This window comes from Pristis pectinata, chromosome 1 (genome assembly GCF_009764475.1).
Source record: "Pristis pectinata isolate sPriPec2 chromosome 1, sPriPec2.1.pri, whole genome shotgun sequence".
Lineage (NCBI taxonomy): Eukaryota > Metazoa > Chordata > Chondrichthyes > Rhinopristiformes > Pristidae > Pristis > Pristis pectinata.
Window position 1 is genome coordinate 47170445 of NC_067405.1, and position 14610 is coordinate 47185054.

Here is a 14610-nt window from a genome sequence, read left to right on the forward strand (position 1 = left end):
TGTTTGGACCACAACTACTCATACTCAAGGACTGGCTGAAGAGATTTAATACATTTCCAAGTTGAAATGCAATGCAAATAGGCTTCAAGGGGATAATGGCAGGCCAAGTAAGTGGGCAACAACTTGGTAGATGGACTACAATGTAGAAAAGTGTAGGGTTATACACTCAGCAAAAATGTACAGGTGCAGCAAGAAAGGAAGGCAAATGGCACATTGGTTTTTATTGCAAGAAGATTGGAGTACAAGGGCAAGGATATCTTACAACAGTAACGTAGGGCTTTTGTGAAACCACGTGCAGTCTTGGTCTCTTTTCCCAAGTCAGGATATACTTGCAAGCGAGAGCGAGGTCGGGGGGGGCAGTGAAGATTTACCAGATTAGCTCTAAACAAAACAAAATGGCAGCTCTATCATACAAGGAGAGGCCAGGCTTCTAGTCACTGGTGTTAATGAGATATGAATTCCTTGAAACATACAAAACTCTTAAGTCAGTTCAAGAGGGCAGATGCAGGAATATGTTTTTCCTTGCTGAGGAGTTGAGAGCTAGGAGTCACAATCTGGAAATAAGGGGCAGACCATTTAGGTTCAAGAGATATTTATTTACTTCAAACAAAATGGCAATTCTTTGGAATGTTCTATTTCCGCATGCTCTGGAAGTTCAGTCATTGATTGTATTCAAATGAAAAAATTGATAGATTTCTGGGTATTAAAGGAATCAAGGGATATAAAGGACAGGAAAGTGGCATCGAGTAGAAGATCAATCATGACCTCGTTGAACGGCATAGCAGGCCTGAGGGGCTGGATGACCTACTCCTCTTTTTACTTTTCTTTGTAATGTGATATTCATATAGCAGCTTAACATGGTAAAATGCCTTGTGGTGCAGCAGCAAAACATTATCAAACAAAATTTGACACCCAGGGAGGCATTACAGAAAATGAGATTAAAAAAACCCACTTTTTTTTGACAAAGCTTTAAATATAGGCAGGAGTAGGACAAGCAGCCCCTTGAACAAGCTCCACCATTCAATATCACATCTCGTCCTTTATGTTATCTATTTCCTGCACAATCCTGCAATCCCTTGATGTCCTGTCATCTCTGCCTTGAATTTACTCAATAACATCCACAGCTCTCTTGGGCACAAAAATCCAAAAGATTCATAACAACGCATGAAGAGATTGCCTAAATGGCTGATGCTCATATGGAGACTGTGACCCACTTTCCTCAAATCCTCCCTCCCCACCTCCACATTCTTTACTTCCAGCTGGAGAAAGTAGCCTTTCAACAACTATCCTGTCATTGCCCTCAAAATGGTTTATATCCGATTAATACCACTTCCAAGTGGAGTGAGTTTAGGCTCATTCTACTTCACCTTAACCCACACTGCAAAATTCTCACCCAAGAAATCAACAGAGTGAAAATAGCATCCATGGAAATATATCCTTATGCCACTTCGGAACTGGTATTTAGGTTATTTTGGCTGTCATCTCACCTGAACCCCATACAATGTCAAAAGATTGTCTTGAGCTCTAGCACCACTTGTTCTAGTCTGCCAATCTGAATGTGCCAAATTTATTTCTACTATGTTGGCAAATCTCTGTGTTCATATACAATTCAAACACAAAATTCCTTAATAAGTTTCTTTGTGGTAACACATCACCTTAAAAAGGCAGACTCATTTACTGCAGAAGCTGAAAGCAGAGTTGTTGGCACAGAGCCATGAAGGAATTTATAATTAGGATTTTAAATAAAGATATTGCATCACCTGGGAGATAAAGTACGATGGGTGAACAGTACAGAGTGCACGTTAGGGTAATGTCAGCAGAGTTTTATCTAAACCCCAGTTGCAGATTGAAAAATAAAGTAGACTGGAGAGATGTGAAAGGGTATCAATGAACAGTAAGCAAGGGCATGAACGAGAATTTCAATAATGAACCAAGAACAGATGATATAAGTATATAGATGGTCTTAGTAACAGCTATATAGTCTGAAGCTCGTATTGGGAGTGAACTGACACCAAGGTTGCAAACATTAGACTGCTGCCAGCAAGAAGGGAGGGTACAATGACATCTCTTTCTGTATCTGCACCATTACCTCTGGTGTCCCCAAAGGATTGATGGCGCTCAATATGCTATAACCTACAGGGACAAATCTGTAAGCAATTCATCAGATACCATATGCATCCTGACTTTCCTTCATCACCAATTCTCATGATCCCACTATCATCTCCAAAATGTCAGACCACTGAATGAGCAGAACCATCAACTCAGTTCCTCTCGTCAAAGGTCTGAAAACAAAGGAGCCTCTTTGCAACTTTGCATCATACATGATCCCAATTTGAGTTTTTGCCCTCGGTGAGAAAGGATTTTGTTTTGCAATGAAAGATAATGATTCCAGATTTTGAAAGATGATAATACCAGAGACTAAAACAAAATCATATTGTAGGGAAATTGCTGGAGAAAATTCGGAGAGATAGGACATACAAGCATCTGGAATCTAATGACTTGATTAGGGAAAGCCAGCATGGCTTTGTGCAGGACAAGTCATGTCTTACTAACCTGGTTGAGTTTTTTGACAAGGTGACGAGAAAGATTGATGAAGGTAGAGCTGTAGATGTCATCTATATGGACTTCAGAAAGGCATTTGCCAAGGTCCCACATAATAGGTTAATCAAGAAAGTTCAGATGCATGGGGTCAGTAGAGAATTGGCTGTGTGGATCCAGAACTGGCTTGCCCACAGAAGACAGAGGGTGCTGGTTGAAGGGACTTATTTGGGCTGGAGGCCTGTGAGTAGTGGTGTTCTGCAGGGATCTGTACTGGGACCTCTGCTGTTTGTGATGTACATAAATGATCTGGATGAGTATGTCAATGGGTGGGTTAGCAGGTTTGCAGACGATATCAAGATTGCTGGAGTTGTGAATAGTGTAGAAGACTGGCAACAGATACAGTGTGATATAGATCAGTTGCAGATGTGGGCAGAGAAATGGCAGATGGGGTTAAACCCAGATAAATGTGAGGTGTTGCATCTTGGTGGGGGCTAATGTCAAGAGGCAGTACACTCTTAAGGGGCAAGACTCTTAACAGTGTTGAAGAGCAGAGACACCTTGGGGTGCAAATCCATGACTCAGTGAAAGGGGCTACACAGGTAGATAGGGTGGTTAAGGTGGCTTATGGAATGCTTGCTTTCATTAATCGAGGTATCGAGTATAGGAGTCAAGAAGTTATGATGCATCTCTAAATGCAGCTTAACCAGAGTTCTATAGAGTATTGCATGCAATTCTGCTCACCTCACTATAGGAAGGATAGAGGCTTTAGAGAGAGTGCAGAGGAGTTTTACTAGGATGCTGCCTGGATTAGAGGGCATGTGCTATAAGGAGAGGCTGGACAATCTTGGGCTCTTCTCTGGAGTGGCAGAGGTGTGATCTGTTTGAAGTGGATAAAATTATGAGGGGCATCAGGTGCTGAGAGACGAAGGAGCAGTGGGTCCCTCACAGGTCCGGGCTAATTTAGAAGGGCCAGTAAAAAGGAGGTATTGTCAAGTGGAGCAGCCATTTTCAAGCAGCCATTGTCAGGGTGGACAGAGTTAGAGTGAGTGGCTTTGGCACCAAGAGGCGGAGGCCATCTGCAACAACACTGGTGAGTAGCTGGTAAGTAAAGGTAAGGTTTATTGTTATAACTTTTAAGTAGACCACACCTAGGTAAAAATAGTTCAGATGGAGGGCAAGGCAATGTGCTGCAGCTGCATGATGTGGGAGCTAGTGGACCCTGCTGTGGTGCACAGTGACCACATCTGCAGCAAGTGCTTGAGGCTGGAGGAACTTTGGCTCAGAATTGATGAGCTGGAGTCGCAGCTTGAAACACTGCAAAGCATCAGGGAGGGAGAGAGTTATGCAGATGCGTGCATTGGGAGGCAGTCACCCCACCCTCAGAGCAGGTACTTCTAGGGTCCAGGAGGCAGATAGATGGGTGACTGTCAGGGGAGAGAAAGAGAAAGGGAACAGGCAGACAGAGCAGAGGACCCCAGAGGCTGTTTCCCTCAAAAACAGGTATTCTGCTTTGGATACTGTTGAGGGGGATGACCTACAGGGATCGAGTGGCAGTAGCCAGGTCTCTGGCACTGGGACTGGTCCTGCTGCTCAGAAGGGAAGGGAGAAGAGGAGGGCAATAGTGATAGTGACTATAGCGATAGTCAGGGGAACAGACAGGAGGTTCTGTGGACATGAGCGAGAATCCCGGATGGTATGTTGCCTCCAGGTGCCAGGGTCCAGGATGTCTCTGATCAGGTCCACAGCATTCTTGTGCAGGAGGGAAAGCAGCCAGAAGTCATGGTACATGTTGGTACCTACAACATAGGTAGAAAGAGGGATGAGGTCCTGAAAAGTGAGTTTAGGGAACTAGGCAGAAGGCTGAAGAACAGGATCTCAGGGGTAGCAATCTCAGGATTGCTGCCAGTGCCACGTGATAGTGAAGGTAAGAATAGGAGGAGATGGCAGATAAATGCATGGCTGAGGAGTTGGTGCAGGGGGCAAGGTTTTAGATTTTTGAATCATTGGGATCTCTTCTGGGGAAGGTGGGACCTGTACAGATTGGATGGGTTACACCTGAACTCGAGGAGGACCAATATCCTTGCAGGCAGGTTTGCTAGTGTGGTTAGGGAGGGTTTAAACTAATTTGCAAGAGGGATGGGAACCGGAGGGATAGGTCAGTGGAAGAAGTGCATGAAGTGAAGCCAGATCTAACATAGAGGGGCATTGAGGAAGGAGAAGCAGAGTATACGGTATAAAAGTAGTAAGGTGGGTGGGCTAAAGTGCATTTACTTCAATGCAAGAAGCATCAGGAATAAGGGTGATGAACTGAGAGCTTGGATAAATACATGGAGCTATGATATTGTTGCTCTTGCAGAGACTTGGCTATCACCAGGGTAGGAATGGATACTGAATATTCCCACATTTCAGTGTTTTAAAAGGGATGGGGGGGGGCAGGAGGGGAAAGAAGAGGATGAGGGGTGGCATTACTGGTCAGGGATACTATTACAGCTGCAGAAAGGGTGGATAATGTAGCAGGATCCTCTCTAGAGTCAGTATGGGTGGAAGTTAGGAACAAGAAAGCAGTTACTCTACTGGGAGTATTCTATAGGCCCCCTGGTAGCAGCAAGGATACTGAGGAGCAGATTGGGAGGCAGATTTTGGAGAAGTGCAAAAATAACAGGGTTGTTATCATGGGAGACTTCAACTTCCCAAATATTGATTGGCACCTGCTTAGTACCAAAGGTTTAGATGGGGCAGAGTTTAAGTGTGTCCAGGACAGATTCCTGTCACAGTATGTTGACAGGCCAACTAGAGGGAATGCCATATTAGATCTAGTATTAGGTAATGAACCAGGTCAGGTGATAACTCTCTCAGTGGGTGAGCATTTGGGGGACAGTGACCACTGCTCCCTAACATTTAGCATTGTCAAGGACAAGGACAGGAAAATATTTAATTGGGGAAGGGCAAATTATGAGACTATAAGGCTAGAACTTGCAACTGAATTGGGATGACATTTTTGAAGGGAAATGTACTATGGAGATGTGGTCATTGTTCAGGGATCTCTTGCAGGATGTTTGGGATAAATTTGTCCCGGTGAGACAGAGAAAAAATGGCAGGGTGAAGGAACCATGGTTGACAAGAGGGGTGGAACAACTAGTTAGGAGGAAGGCGGCAGCATACATAAGGTTTAGGCAGCAAGGATCAGATAGGTCTCTTGAGAAACATAGGGTAGCAAGGAAGGAACTTAAGAAGGGGCTGAGGAGAGCAAGAAGGGGACATGAAAAGGCTTTGGTGAGTAGGGTTAAGGAAAACCCAAGACATTTTTTATTTATGTGAAGAACAGAAGGATGACATGAGTAAAGGTAGGACCGATTAGGGATAAAGGTGGGAAAATGTGCCTGGAAGCTGTGGAAGTGGGTGAGGTCCTCAATGAATACTTCTCTTCAGTATTCACCAAGGAGAAGGGGCCTTGATGACACTGAGGACAGTGTAAGTAAGGTTAATGTTCTAGAGCATGTTGCTGTCAAGACAGAGGATGTGTTGAAGTTGTTAGAAAATATTAGGACAGATAAGTCCCTGGGGCCTGACGGAATACTCCGCAGGCTGCTCTGCGAGGGAGGAGATTGCTGAGCCTTTGGCTAGGATCTTTGAGTCCTTGTTGTCCATGGGAATAGTACTGGAGGATTGAAGGTTGTCAAATGTTATCCCCTTATTCAAAAAAGGTAGTAGGGATAGTCCAAGGAATTATAGACCAGTGAGCCTTATGTCTGTAATGGGCAAGCTGTTGGAAAGGATTCTTAGAGATAGGATCTATGGGCATTTAGAGAATCTGATCAGGGACAGCCAGCATAGTTTTGTGAAGGGCAGATCATGTCTCACAAGCCTGGTAGTGTTCTTTGAGGAGGTGACCAGACAGATTGATGAGGGTAGTGCAGTAAATGTGGTCTACATGGATTTTAGTAAGGCATTTGACAAGGTTCCACATGGTAGGCTTCTTCAGAAGGTCAGAGGGCATGGGATCCAGGGAAGCTTGGCTGTGTGGATTCAGAATTGGCTTGCCTGTAGAAAGTAGAGGGTTGTGGTGGAGGGAGTGCATTCAGGTTGGAGGGCTGTGACTAGCGGTGTCCCACAAGGATCGGTTCTGGGACCTCTGCTTTTCATGATTTTTATTAATGAAGTTCAGATGGACTTCAATCCGGAGAAGTGTGAGGTGGTACACTTTGGAAGGACAAACTCCAAGGCAGAGTACAAAGTTAATGGAAGGATTCTTGGTAATGTGGAGGAGCAAAGGGATATGGGTGTCCATAGCCACAGATCCCTGAAAGCTGCCTCACAGGTGGACAGGGTAGTTAAGAAAGCTTATGGGGTGTTAGCTTTCATAAGTCAAGGGATCGAGTTTAAGAGCTATGAGGCAATGATGCAGCTCTATAGAGCTCTGGTTCGACCACACTTAAGTACTGTGTCCAGTTTTGGTCGGCTCATTATAAGAAGGATGTAGAAGTGTTGGAAAGGGTGCAGAGAAGATTTACCAGGATGCTGCCTGGTTTAGAGAGTATGCATTATGAGGAGGGGTTAAGGGAGCTAGGGCTTTACTCTTTGGAAAGGAGGAGGATGAGAGGAGACCTGATAGAGGTATACAAGATATTAAGAGGAATAGATAGAGTGGACAGCCAGCATCTTTTGGGCACCAATGCTCAATACAAGAGGGCATGGCTTTAAAGTAACGGGTGGGAGGTTCAAGGGAGATATCAGATGAAGGTTTTTTTTAAGCAGAGAGTGGTTGGGGCATGGCATGCACTGCTTGGGGCAGTGGTGGAGGCAGGTACATTGTCAAATTCAAGAGATTGCTAGATAAGCATATGGAGGAATTTAAAATAAAGGGATATGCAGGAGGAAGGGGTTAGATAGTCTTAGGTGAGGTTTAAAGGTCAGCACAACATGGTGGGCCAAAGGGCCTGTATTGTGCTGTACTGTTCTATGTTCTATATATAGGGTGGCCAAGCAATATTCTCTCTCTCTCTCCCCCCCCCCCCCCCCATTATTGAGCGATCCAATACTAGAGGGCAGGCATTTAAGGTGAGAGGGGGTAGTTGCAGAAGAGATGCAAGGGATAAGTTTTTGTTTTTACTCAGAGTGGTGGATGCCTGGAATGCATTGCCTAAGGATGCTGGAGGCAAACTCATTGGGGGCTTTTAAGAGGGGCTTGGATGGGCACATGAATGAGAGGAAGATGGAGGGATATGGGCATTCTGTAGGAAGCTATGTTGGCACAATATTGTGGGCCAAAGGGCCTTGTTCTGTGCTGTACTGTTCTATGTTCTGTTACATGGGAGACAAATAAGGAAGTTGGATGGTCAGCGTAGAAGGAATAGGGTCAAAAGGAGTAGGAGAGAAATTTAATGGACATGCTAAGAAGCCACGAAAGGAGATAACAGAGACACTAAGGGAAAAATGAGGATCTGTAGATGGAATGTTGTGACATGGTTAATGGATGGAGAAGGACAGAGAGTGGAAGTTCAAGGGGAGATTTTAGCTGGTTAGTTTACCTGCAAGCTTACAATGTGATCAAATGTAAATTCTCCTGCCACCAAAAATGTTTCATATCACATTATATTCCAAAAAACAGCAATAATGAAAATGAATTACCTATCTGACTGACACATCTGCTGATGTCTACATGTTGCACAGAAAGAGGTGCACTTCATCTCAGAAATGAACGTGCGAAGGTCACATACTGCAGTGGTCAGTGTTGCAGAGGCCAAGGAAAACATCAATCACCAAAACAAGATATTTTTCAATTTTTTGTGCAATTAAATTTAAAGGCTAGAAATGTACGTCAGCTTCGACTGGCACCAAGATATAAATAGAGGTACAGAAGGACAAAAGTGTCTAGGTCAATTTTAACTAGAAGTACTTAAGTCAATTATGGACCTAGATTTTGGAAAGGACAAAGGTGGCTAAATTTCCTAAAATGGAACCAAGGATAATGACTACATTTGTTTTTTTTTAAGGATAAAATGGAGGACCCTAGGTCATTTAGGCTAATGTCCTAATTAACAGGCCAAACAAAAATTAGGTAAGTATTAAAATCATACTTTATGGATTACACAAGGTAAAATGCTTTCCAATACATGATGGGATGGAAATCAAAATCTACGCATAGAAGGATATTCGTAAAAGAAGCTCAGATGATGTGAAAAAGAAACTTTATATAATGAGTGGCTGCACTTTAAAATGTACATTTTAATAGGGCAGTGAATTGTTTCAATGGTAACCACAAAAAAGGATTAGATAAGTTGAAAGTGAAATACATGGAGACACGAGGAATAGTTGCAAAAAGACAAGCATAGCAGATGCTAGAAAAATGAAAACAAACAAAATGCTAGAACTGCCCATTGGGTCTAGCAGGATCAGTGGGGGGGGGGTGTGGAGGGGGAAACTGAGTTATTATTACAAATGGATGGTCTTTTTATCACAACAAGGCAGTTCTGATGGCTATATTGTACCTAGTCAGATGAGATGCTGTTCCTCAAGCTAACAATGGGCTTCACTGGAACAATATATAAAGATGGCCTAAAGGCAGAAATCAGTGGGTCTCACACAGAGACAGAATTAAAGTGACATAAAGTTGGATGCTCAGGATCATCTTTGTGAAAAGAGTGGAGGTGTTCAGCAGATCAGTCATCCAATCTACACTTGGTTTCTCCAATGCAGAGGAGACTACATTCCAGGTAACAAATGTAGTATGCTAAATTGGAAGTGCATGCAAATTGCTGCTTCACCTGCAAGGAGAATTTGGAAACCTCTATAGCAGGAAGAGAAAAGATAAAGAGACAGGTATTGCACCTCCTGATATTGTACCGGAAGGTATTGCAAAAAGAAAGTTGAATGTTGGTGAAGACAGAAGAGTGACCAAGGATTTCTGTGCTGCAATAGTCTGTATTTAACTTACAATATTTCTATCACGGTAACAGATCAATTAGCTTTAGAAATTTCAAGCTTTTAAGTTAAATTTTTTTTAGGGAAATTATTTTCTAGATCTAAATCAGATCTGTTCTTTTAAGGATTATGATGAAAGGCAACATCTGTGGCCCACAGCTGACTGCTCTAGACCTTTCAGATGTGGTGGCAAGCTGCCTTCTTGAACTGCAGAATATCTTCTAGTGAAGGCAATCTTGGAGAATTTTTGGGTAGGAAATTTCAGGAGTAATCAGAAGAAGGGTTCTTTACCGGTGACACAAGAAATTGTGCAGATGCTAGAATCTGGAGCAATACACAAGAAGTGCTGGAGGAACTCAGCAGGTCAGGCAACATCTATGGAGGAAATAAACAGTTGACATTTTGGGCCGAGACCCTTCATCGGGACTGGAAAGGAAGAGGGCAGAACACCCACCTACCTTCCTCCTCTCACCTGGACTCACCAATCACCTGCCTGCATGTGCTTCTCCCCCTACCTTCTTATTCTGGCTTCTGCCCTCTTCCTTTCTGGTCGTGATGAAGGGTCTCGGCCCAAAATGTTGACAGTTTATTTCTCTCCATGGATGCTGCCTGACCTGCTGAGTTCCTCCGGCACTTTGTGTCTTTACCAGTGATCAGCCTGATGCAATCAAGCTTCACAACAAATGTTGGAAGGCCCCATTGCTAGTTCTTCCTATCTGTATATTGCTGGGATGCCTCTGCTGGTAAGTCTGTATTGTACACAAGACTATGATAGATTGTTTGCTAACAGAAATGATTTTGTGAAGTACAACTCTGCCAAGCTGTTGTTTGAATGGTCTCTGGGACAAGTCTTCCAATTTAGACATTAGTCACTAGAAGCTTTATGAGGAAGGCTTTGCAAAGTTGGGAGTAACACTGCCTTTTCCAAATCCAGTGCAGACATTGATGCTTTTCAATTGTATTCCAATTCTGTTTTAATGTAATGTATTTGATACAACTTAGTAGATTGCTAGGCTATATCAGAGTGCTGTTATCACTCAACTGCAATGCTACTATATTGTAATTGCTTCAAATACATCAAGCCAATGTGCAGAGATATGTTCACAGACTCCAGATCTCCAAAAAGGGTTGCAAGCTGCAAACAAACCATCATGAAGTTTCATCCATTAACCTTCAACTAAGCTACTCTTTAGAACAAAACAAGATCATATTGAATCACTGCTGCAACTTCTAGGGGAAATAAACCGTGCAAGAAAGCACTGACCTTTAATGGATTAGCTTCTTGCTATGTACAACACAGAGGCTCCTCCCTCCAGTAGGGAAGTTTCATTTTGATCTCTGCTACAGATAGCTTGCCAAACTTACCATAGATCTGACATAAAAATCAATTTCTTCAGGCAATCACTTTTACAAAACCTCAGTCTCTTTATACCCGTGACCCATTTTAACTCCATGGGACTTTTTTTTCTTAAAATGCTGAATTTCAGGTCAGCTCTTTCGTCCTAAAGTAAAATTAGTGCCTTTTTTTTTCTTAAAAGTAAGCTTAATGTTAAAATTACTACTTAAAGGAGCAAATCTCAATCCATTTTTAATGTTTGGGAACCGCAGGTCCCAAGAACAAGTCTACAATTGATATAGAGTCATAACGCACTTTAGCATAAAAAAGCCCCATTTATCAGATTCCTCAAAATGCAAATCTGTAAATAGCATTCAGAATATTTCTGAGAATTCCTGGCAGCAATAACAATTTTAACCTTTTAGATTTTGTTACAAGGCCTTTGTCAGGAAACTCAATTCAAGGACGATCTCAACAGCAAATTTACCTATAGGTTCGGAGATGACTCAGGAGTCTGATGTTAGAGTAACAAATTGACCAAGAAAAGGTATTGACATTTCCTCACAGGTCAGCTCCCCAATGGCACAGAGTTCTTTCTTGTCCTGTCTTCTCTCTCACTTTTCAGCTTCAAAGACAGCATTCTTCCTGAAGTGTCCCTCTGCATGATGGCACCATTGATGCCAAATGACTTGGGTTTTGATGCCTGCACATGTTTTCATGTGATGCACTTACAGTGCATCCTTTTAGCATTTCTGCTTACCACCATTGGGATCACTGACACTGAACAGGGAGTAAAGAGCACTTTTGGGGAAATGAAAAGCTGGCATTCACAAACAATGCGCAGTCCAGTGAAGTTAATATGCGAGGATCATGGTCGGTAACACTGGTTTCAGTGAGAATGCTGCCATTAGTGTGGCAATTTTCCCACGATGCATGGGATATTCTGGAAGTATCATTAAAGGTCTGGTGAGGCACCACCAAATTACTGTCAGAAGATCCGTCAGGTTTCACATTCACAGATTGTAGGTTTCATGACTACATTGTAAACCTGGATCTTGATTTCCTTCTGCAGGTCAAAGTCAAAATGCAGAGTACTTATCCAGAGGAACCATTTGTGCATTGAAACCCATGCTGAATTTGATGTTAGCACTTTTAAGATGACTATCAAAGTGCTAATTGTCTCCCAAGATCAATGCCTCAATGATGATTTATGACAGGTCACATGCAAGGCCCAAGGCAGGCCAACAGAACACTTTGGTCTTCACAACGTTAAGTGAGAATCCCAAGGTAAGGCACGTCCATGCAAAAAGAGTCCAGTGTAAACAGGAGTCATCTTCAGTGTATGGAAAGATGGCAAAATTGTCAACCTTTTGAAGATCAGTGATGTTTGCTTTGGAAATTCAGGTTTTTATTTGGAGACAAGTGGCTGAAGAGTCTCAATCCATCCTCAATTCAAGTAGGGACACAGTCTTTAATGATGGCAAAAATGAGTACTAGGAAGATGGAGAAAAGGGTTGGGAAGTTAACACCACCCTTTTTCTTTTAAACCCCAATTTGTATGATGTCTGCCCTCCAATCAATATAGAGAATGGTAGCAATCATCCATCGTGAAAAAACCTTAAGACCTTAATAAATTTTGGGGGGCATTGGTATTTGGCCAGCACCTTCCACAGGGCCTCAAGAGACAGAATGAAAGGTCTTCAAATCAATGAAAATCATGTACAGCCACAGATTTCTCCCAACCCTCTCCTGATTTTTTCCTGGATTTAACAGGAAATGGAGATCATGTCAGTTGTTCTGCACAATGGTCTGAAACTGCAATGAAGTTCCAGAAGGACTCACTAGATTAACTTGAAAGCTAATTTTTCCAGACAATCTAAAGAATATTAGTTCCTCTTGACAAGGGAAAGTAATCACTTTAAGAGGTTATAGGCAAGAATTTTTCCTGCTGTGGAAAAATTATAATTTCAGCACTCTTGACTTTCTTTCTTAAAAGTTGTAATAATGTTGGCTTTAATAAGGCAAAAGAATTAAACACTAACAAACAATTTAACATCCACTACAGATCCATTACATCTGCAACTTTGCCACATATATCACTTTCCAAAACCATTAGATATTTAGACTGAAAATCACATAACCCAGAGTTTGTTTTAAAACTTGTAGATCTTACATAATTTGAACCATAACAAAATTGCTCACTTACCCTCCAACAAGAAAGCATTACTCCCATTTTGGTTTACTCAAGTTGACTGTGATTTGGATAATCTGATCAATTTATCAGGATACACAAGTAACTCAACCTGTAAAATTAGCAAATTCATCTATCAAACGCAATGCATACCTATAAAGTCCACATAACATTACAGTTTTAGCCACCACATTCTGAAAGTTAGTTTTTAAAAGCTCTGAAGTGCTGGAAATTAAACCTCAGTTAATACAATGCTGTCAAATAAGTACATTATATTAGCAAAATGTAATGGATAGACTTAAATGTTACCCCATTTTTTTTCAGACCATAAAGAACAAACATTGATTTATATAGTTCTTTTTGCGAACTCAAAGTAGCTCAAGTTAATTCAAGCCAATTAAGTGCTTTTGGAGCATTCTCCTAGAACAGCAACACTGCAGGCAATTTAAAAAAAATCACCCAGGTCAGATAAACATCAGTGAGATAAATGGCATTGTTGTAGTAGTGTTGATTGAGAGATTAAAATCTGGCGTGAACGTTAGAAAAACTCGCATCTCAAAAATTGTCATGCAGTAGTTTAGAATCGCCTGAGGGTTTAATGTCTTTATAGTTTACTTGCCGTTAATCTGAAACAAAATGAAACTGACAATTAACAAAAATTCCTAACGGTGCAGTGCATTCACGAAAACTGCTTGCATCAATCTACAAGCACAAAACGGGCCTCAATCATCTTTGCCAGCCACAGACCAAAAGCAAGAGATTTTAATGGAAAGCATCTACAGGCCTAGAGGCTCTTGCACTTTGCACCAATATTCAGGCCGGCACAAGCCAGAGCAACGTTCACATTACCAGCACCCTCTCTCCTGCAACGCCTGCAGCAGCGCCAGGCCCTACCCGAAAAGGAGAATCTCTCAGTTCAGGCCTACCTTCCTGCAGACGCGTCACCCGTAAAGTCCCAGGCCGCATGAGACACACCCCGGTCCTCCATAATAACTACCATTCATTCAGCCGAGCCTAAGGAATCAGGCCAAAAGAACCCGTCCGCTGCTGTAATGCACTCACCTGGAACTGCAAGCGGCTTCCTCCACCGCCAACAGCAGCGCTGCCAACCGCACAGCGCGCCACCAGCCAGAGCGCCCTGACCTTTCACCCGCACGCTATTGCCCACGTGACGCAAGTGGGTTTGGACTAAGTGAGAGACACAAAGCGCAGGAGTGAGGGTAAGGCACAGAGGAAAGAAGTCAAATTCACTACCTAAATGCAGAGAGCGAATGTCTGATGCCAGCTGTAAAAGCATTGTAGTTCTAAAATCAACTATGTATGTTGGTCCTTAATTGCATTTTCAACCTACAATGGTCAATTGAATATTGTTTTGAAATAACAATTTCGCCATTGTTACTTCATTGACCGAGTTGTTGGAAAGTCAACGATAAATAATTGAAAGTTATTTTAATTCGGCTTGGTTATCATTGTCGAATTTGTTCAAATTGTTATGTTGAAATATTTGGTTGAAAGTCTTAATATTTTTAACAATAGTTCCAACTCTTTGAACATTTTCAATGGGATAGTCGATTTTAAGTTATTTTTAGTACCAAATGAAACGTTTGCCCAGCTTTAATGT

The 14610-nt window shown here is 42.3% G+C and overlaps 1 protein-coding gene across 2 annotated transcripts in view; it reads right to left on the bottom strand.

Annotated features, from left to right (window-relative positions):
• Positions 1–14278, bottom strand: part of lnpa (limb and neural patterns a) — an 84578-nt gene extending 70300 nt beyond the window's left edge. The window contains exons 1-2 of one of the 2 annotated variants that reach the window (XM_052026822.1): positions 14052–14278; positions 13005–13101 (exon numbers count right to left, since the gene is read on the bottom strand). In XM_052026822.1, the coding sequence (XP_051882782.1) occupies positions 13005–13031 (27 nt within the window). In that variant the 5' untranslated portion in view covers positions 13032–13101; positions 14052–14278. Of the gene's footprint in view, positions 1–13004; positions 13102–13915 lie in introns of both variants that reach the window. The other variant, XM_052026812.1, reaches the window with a different exon arrangement.
• Positions 14279–14610: the final 332 nt, after the last annotated feature.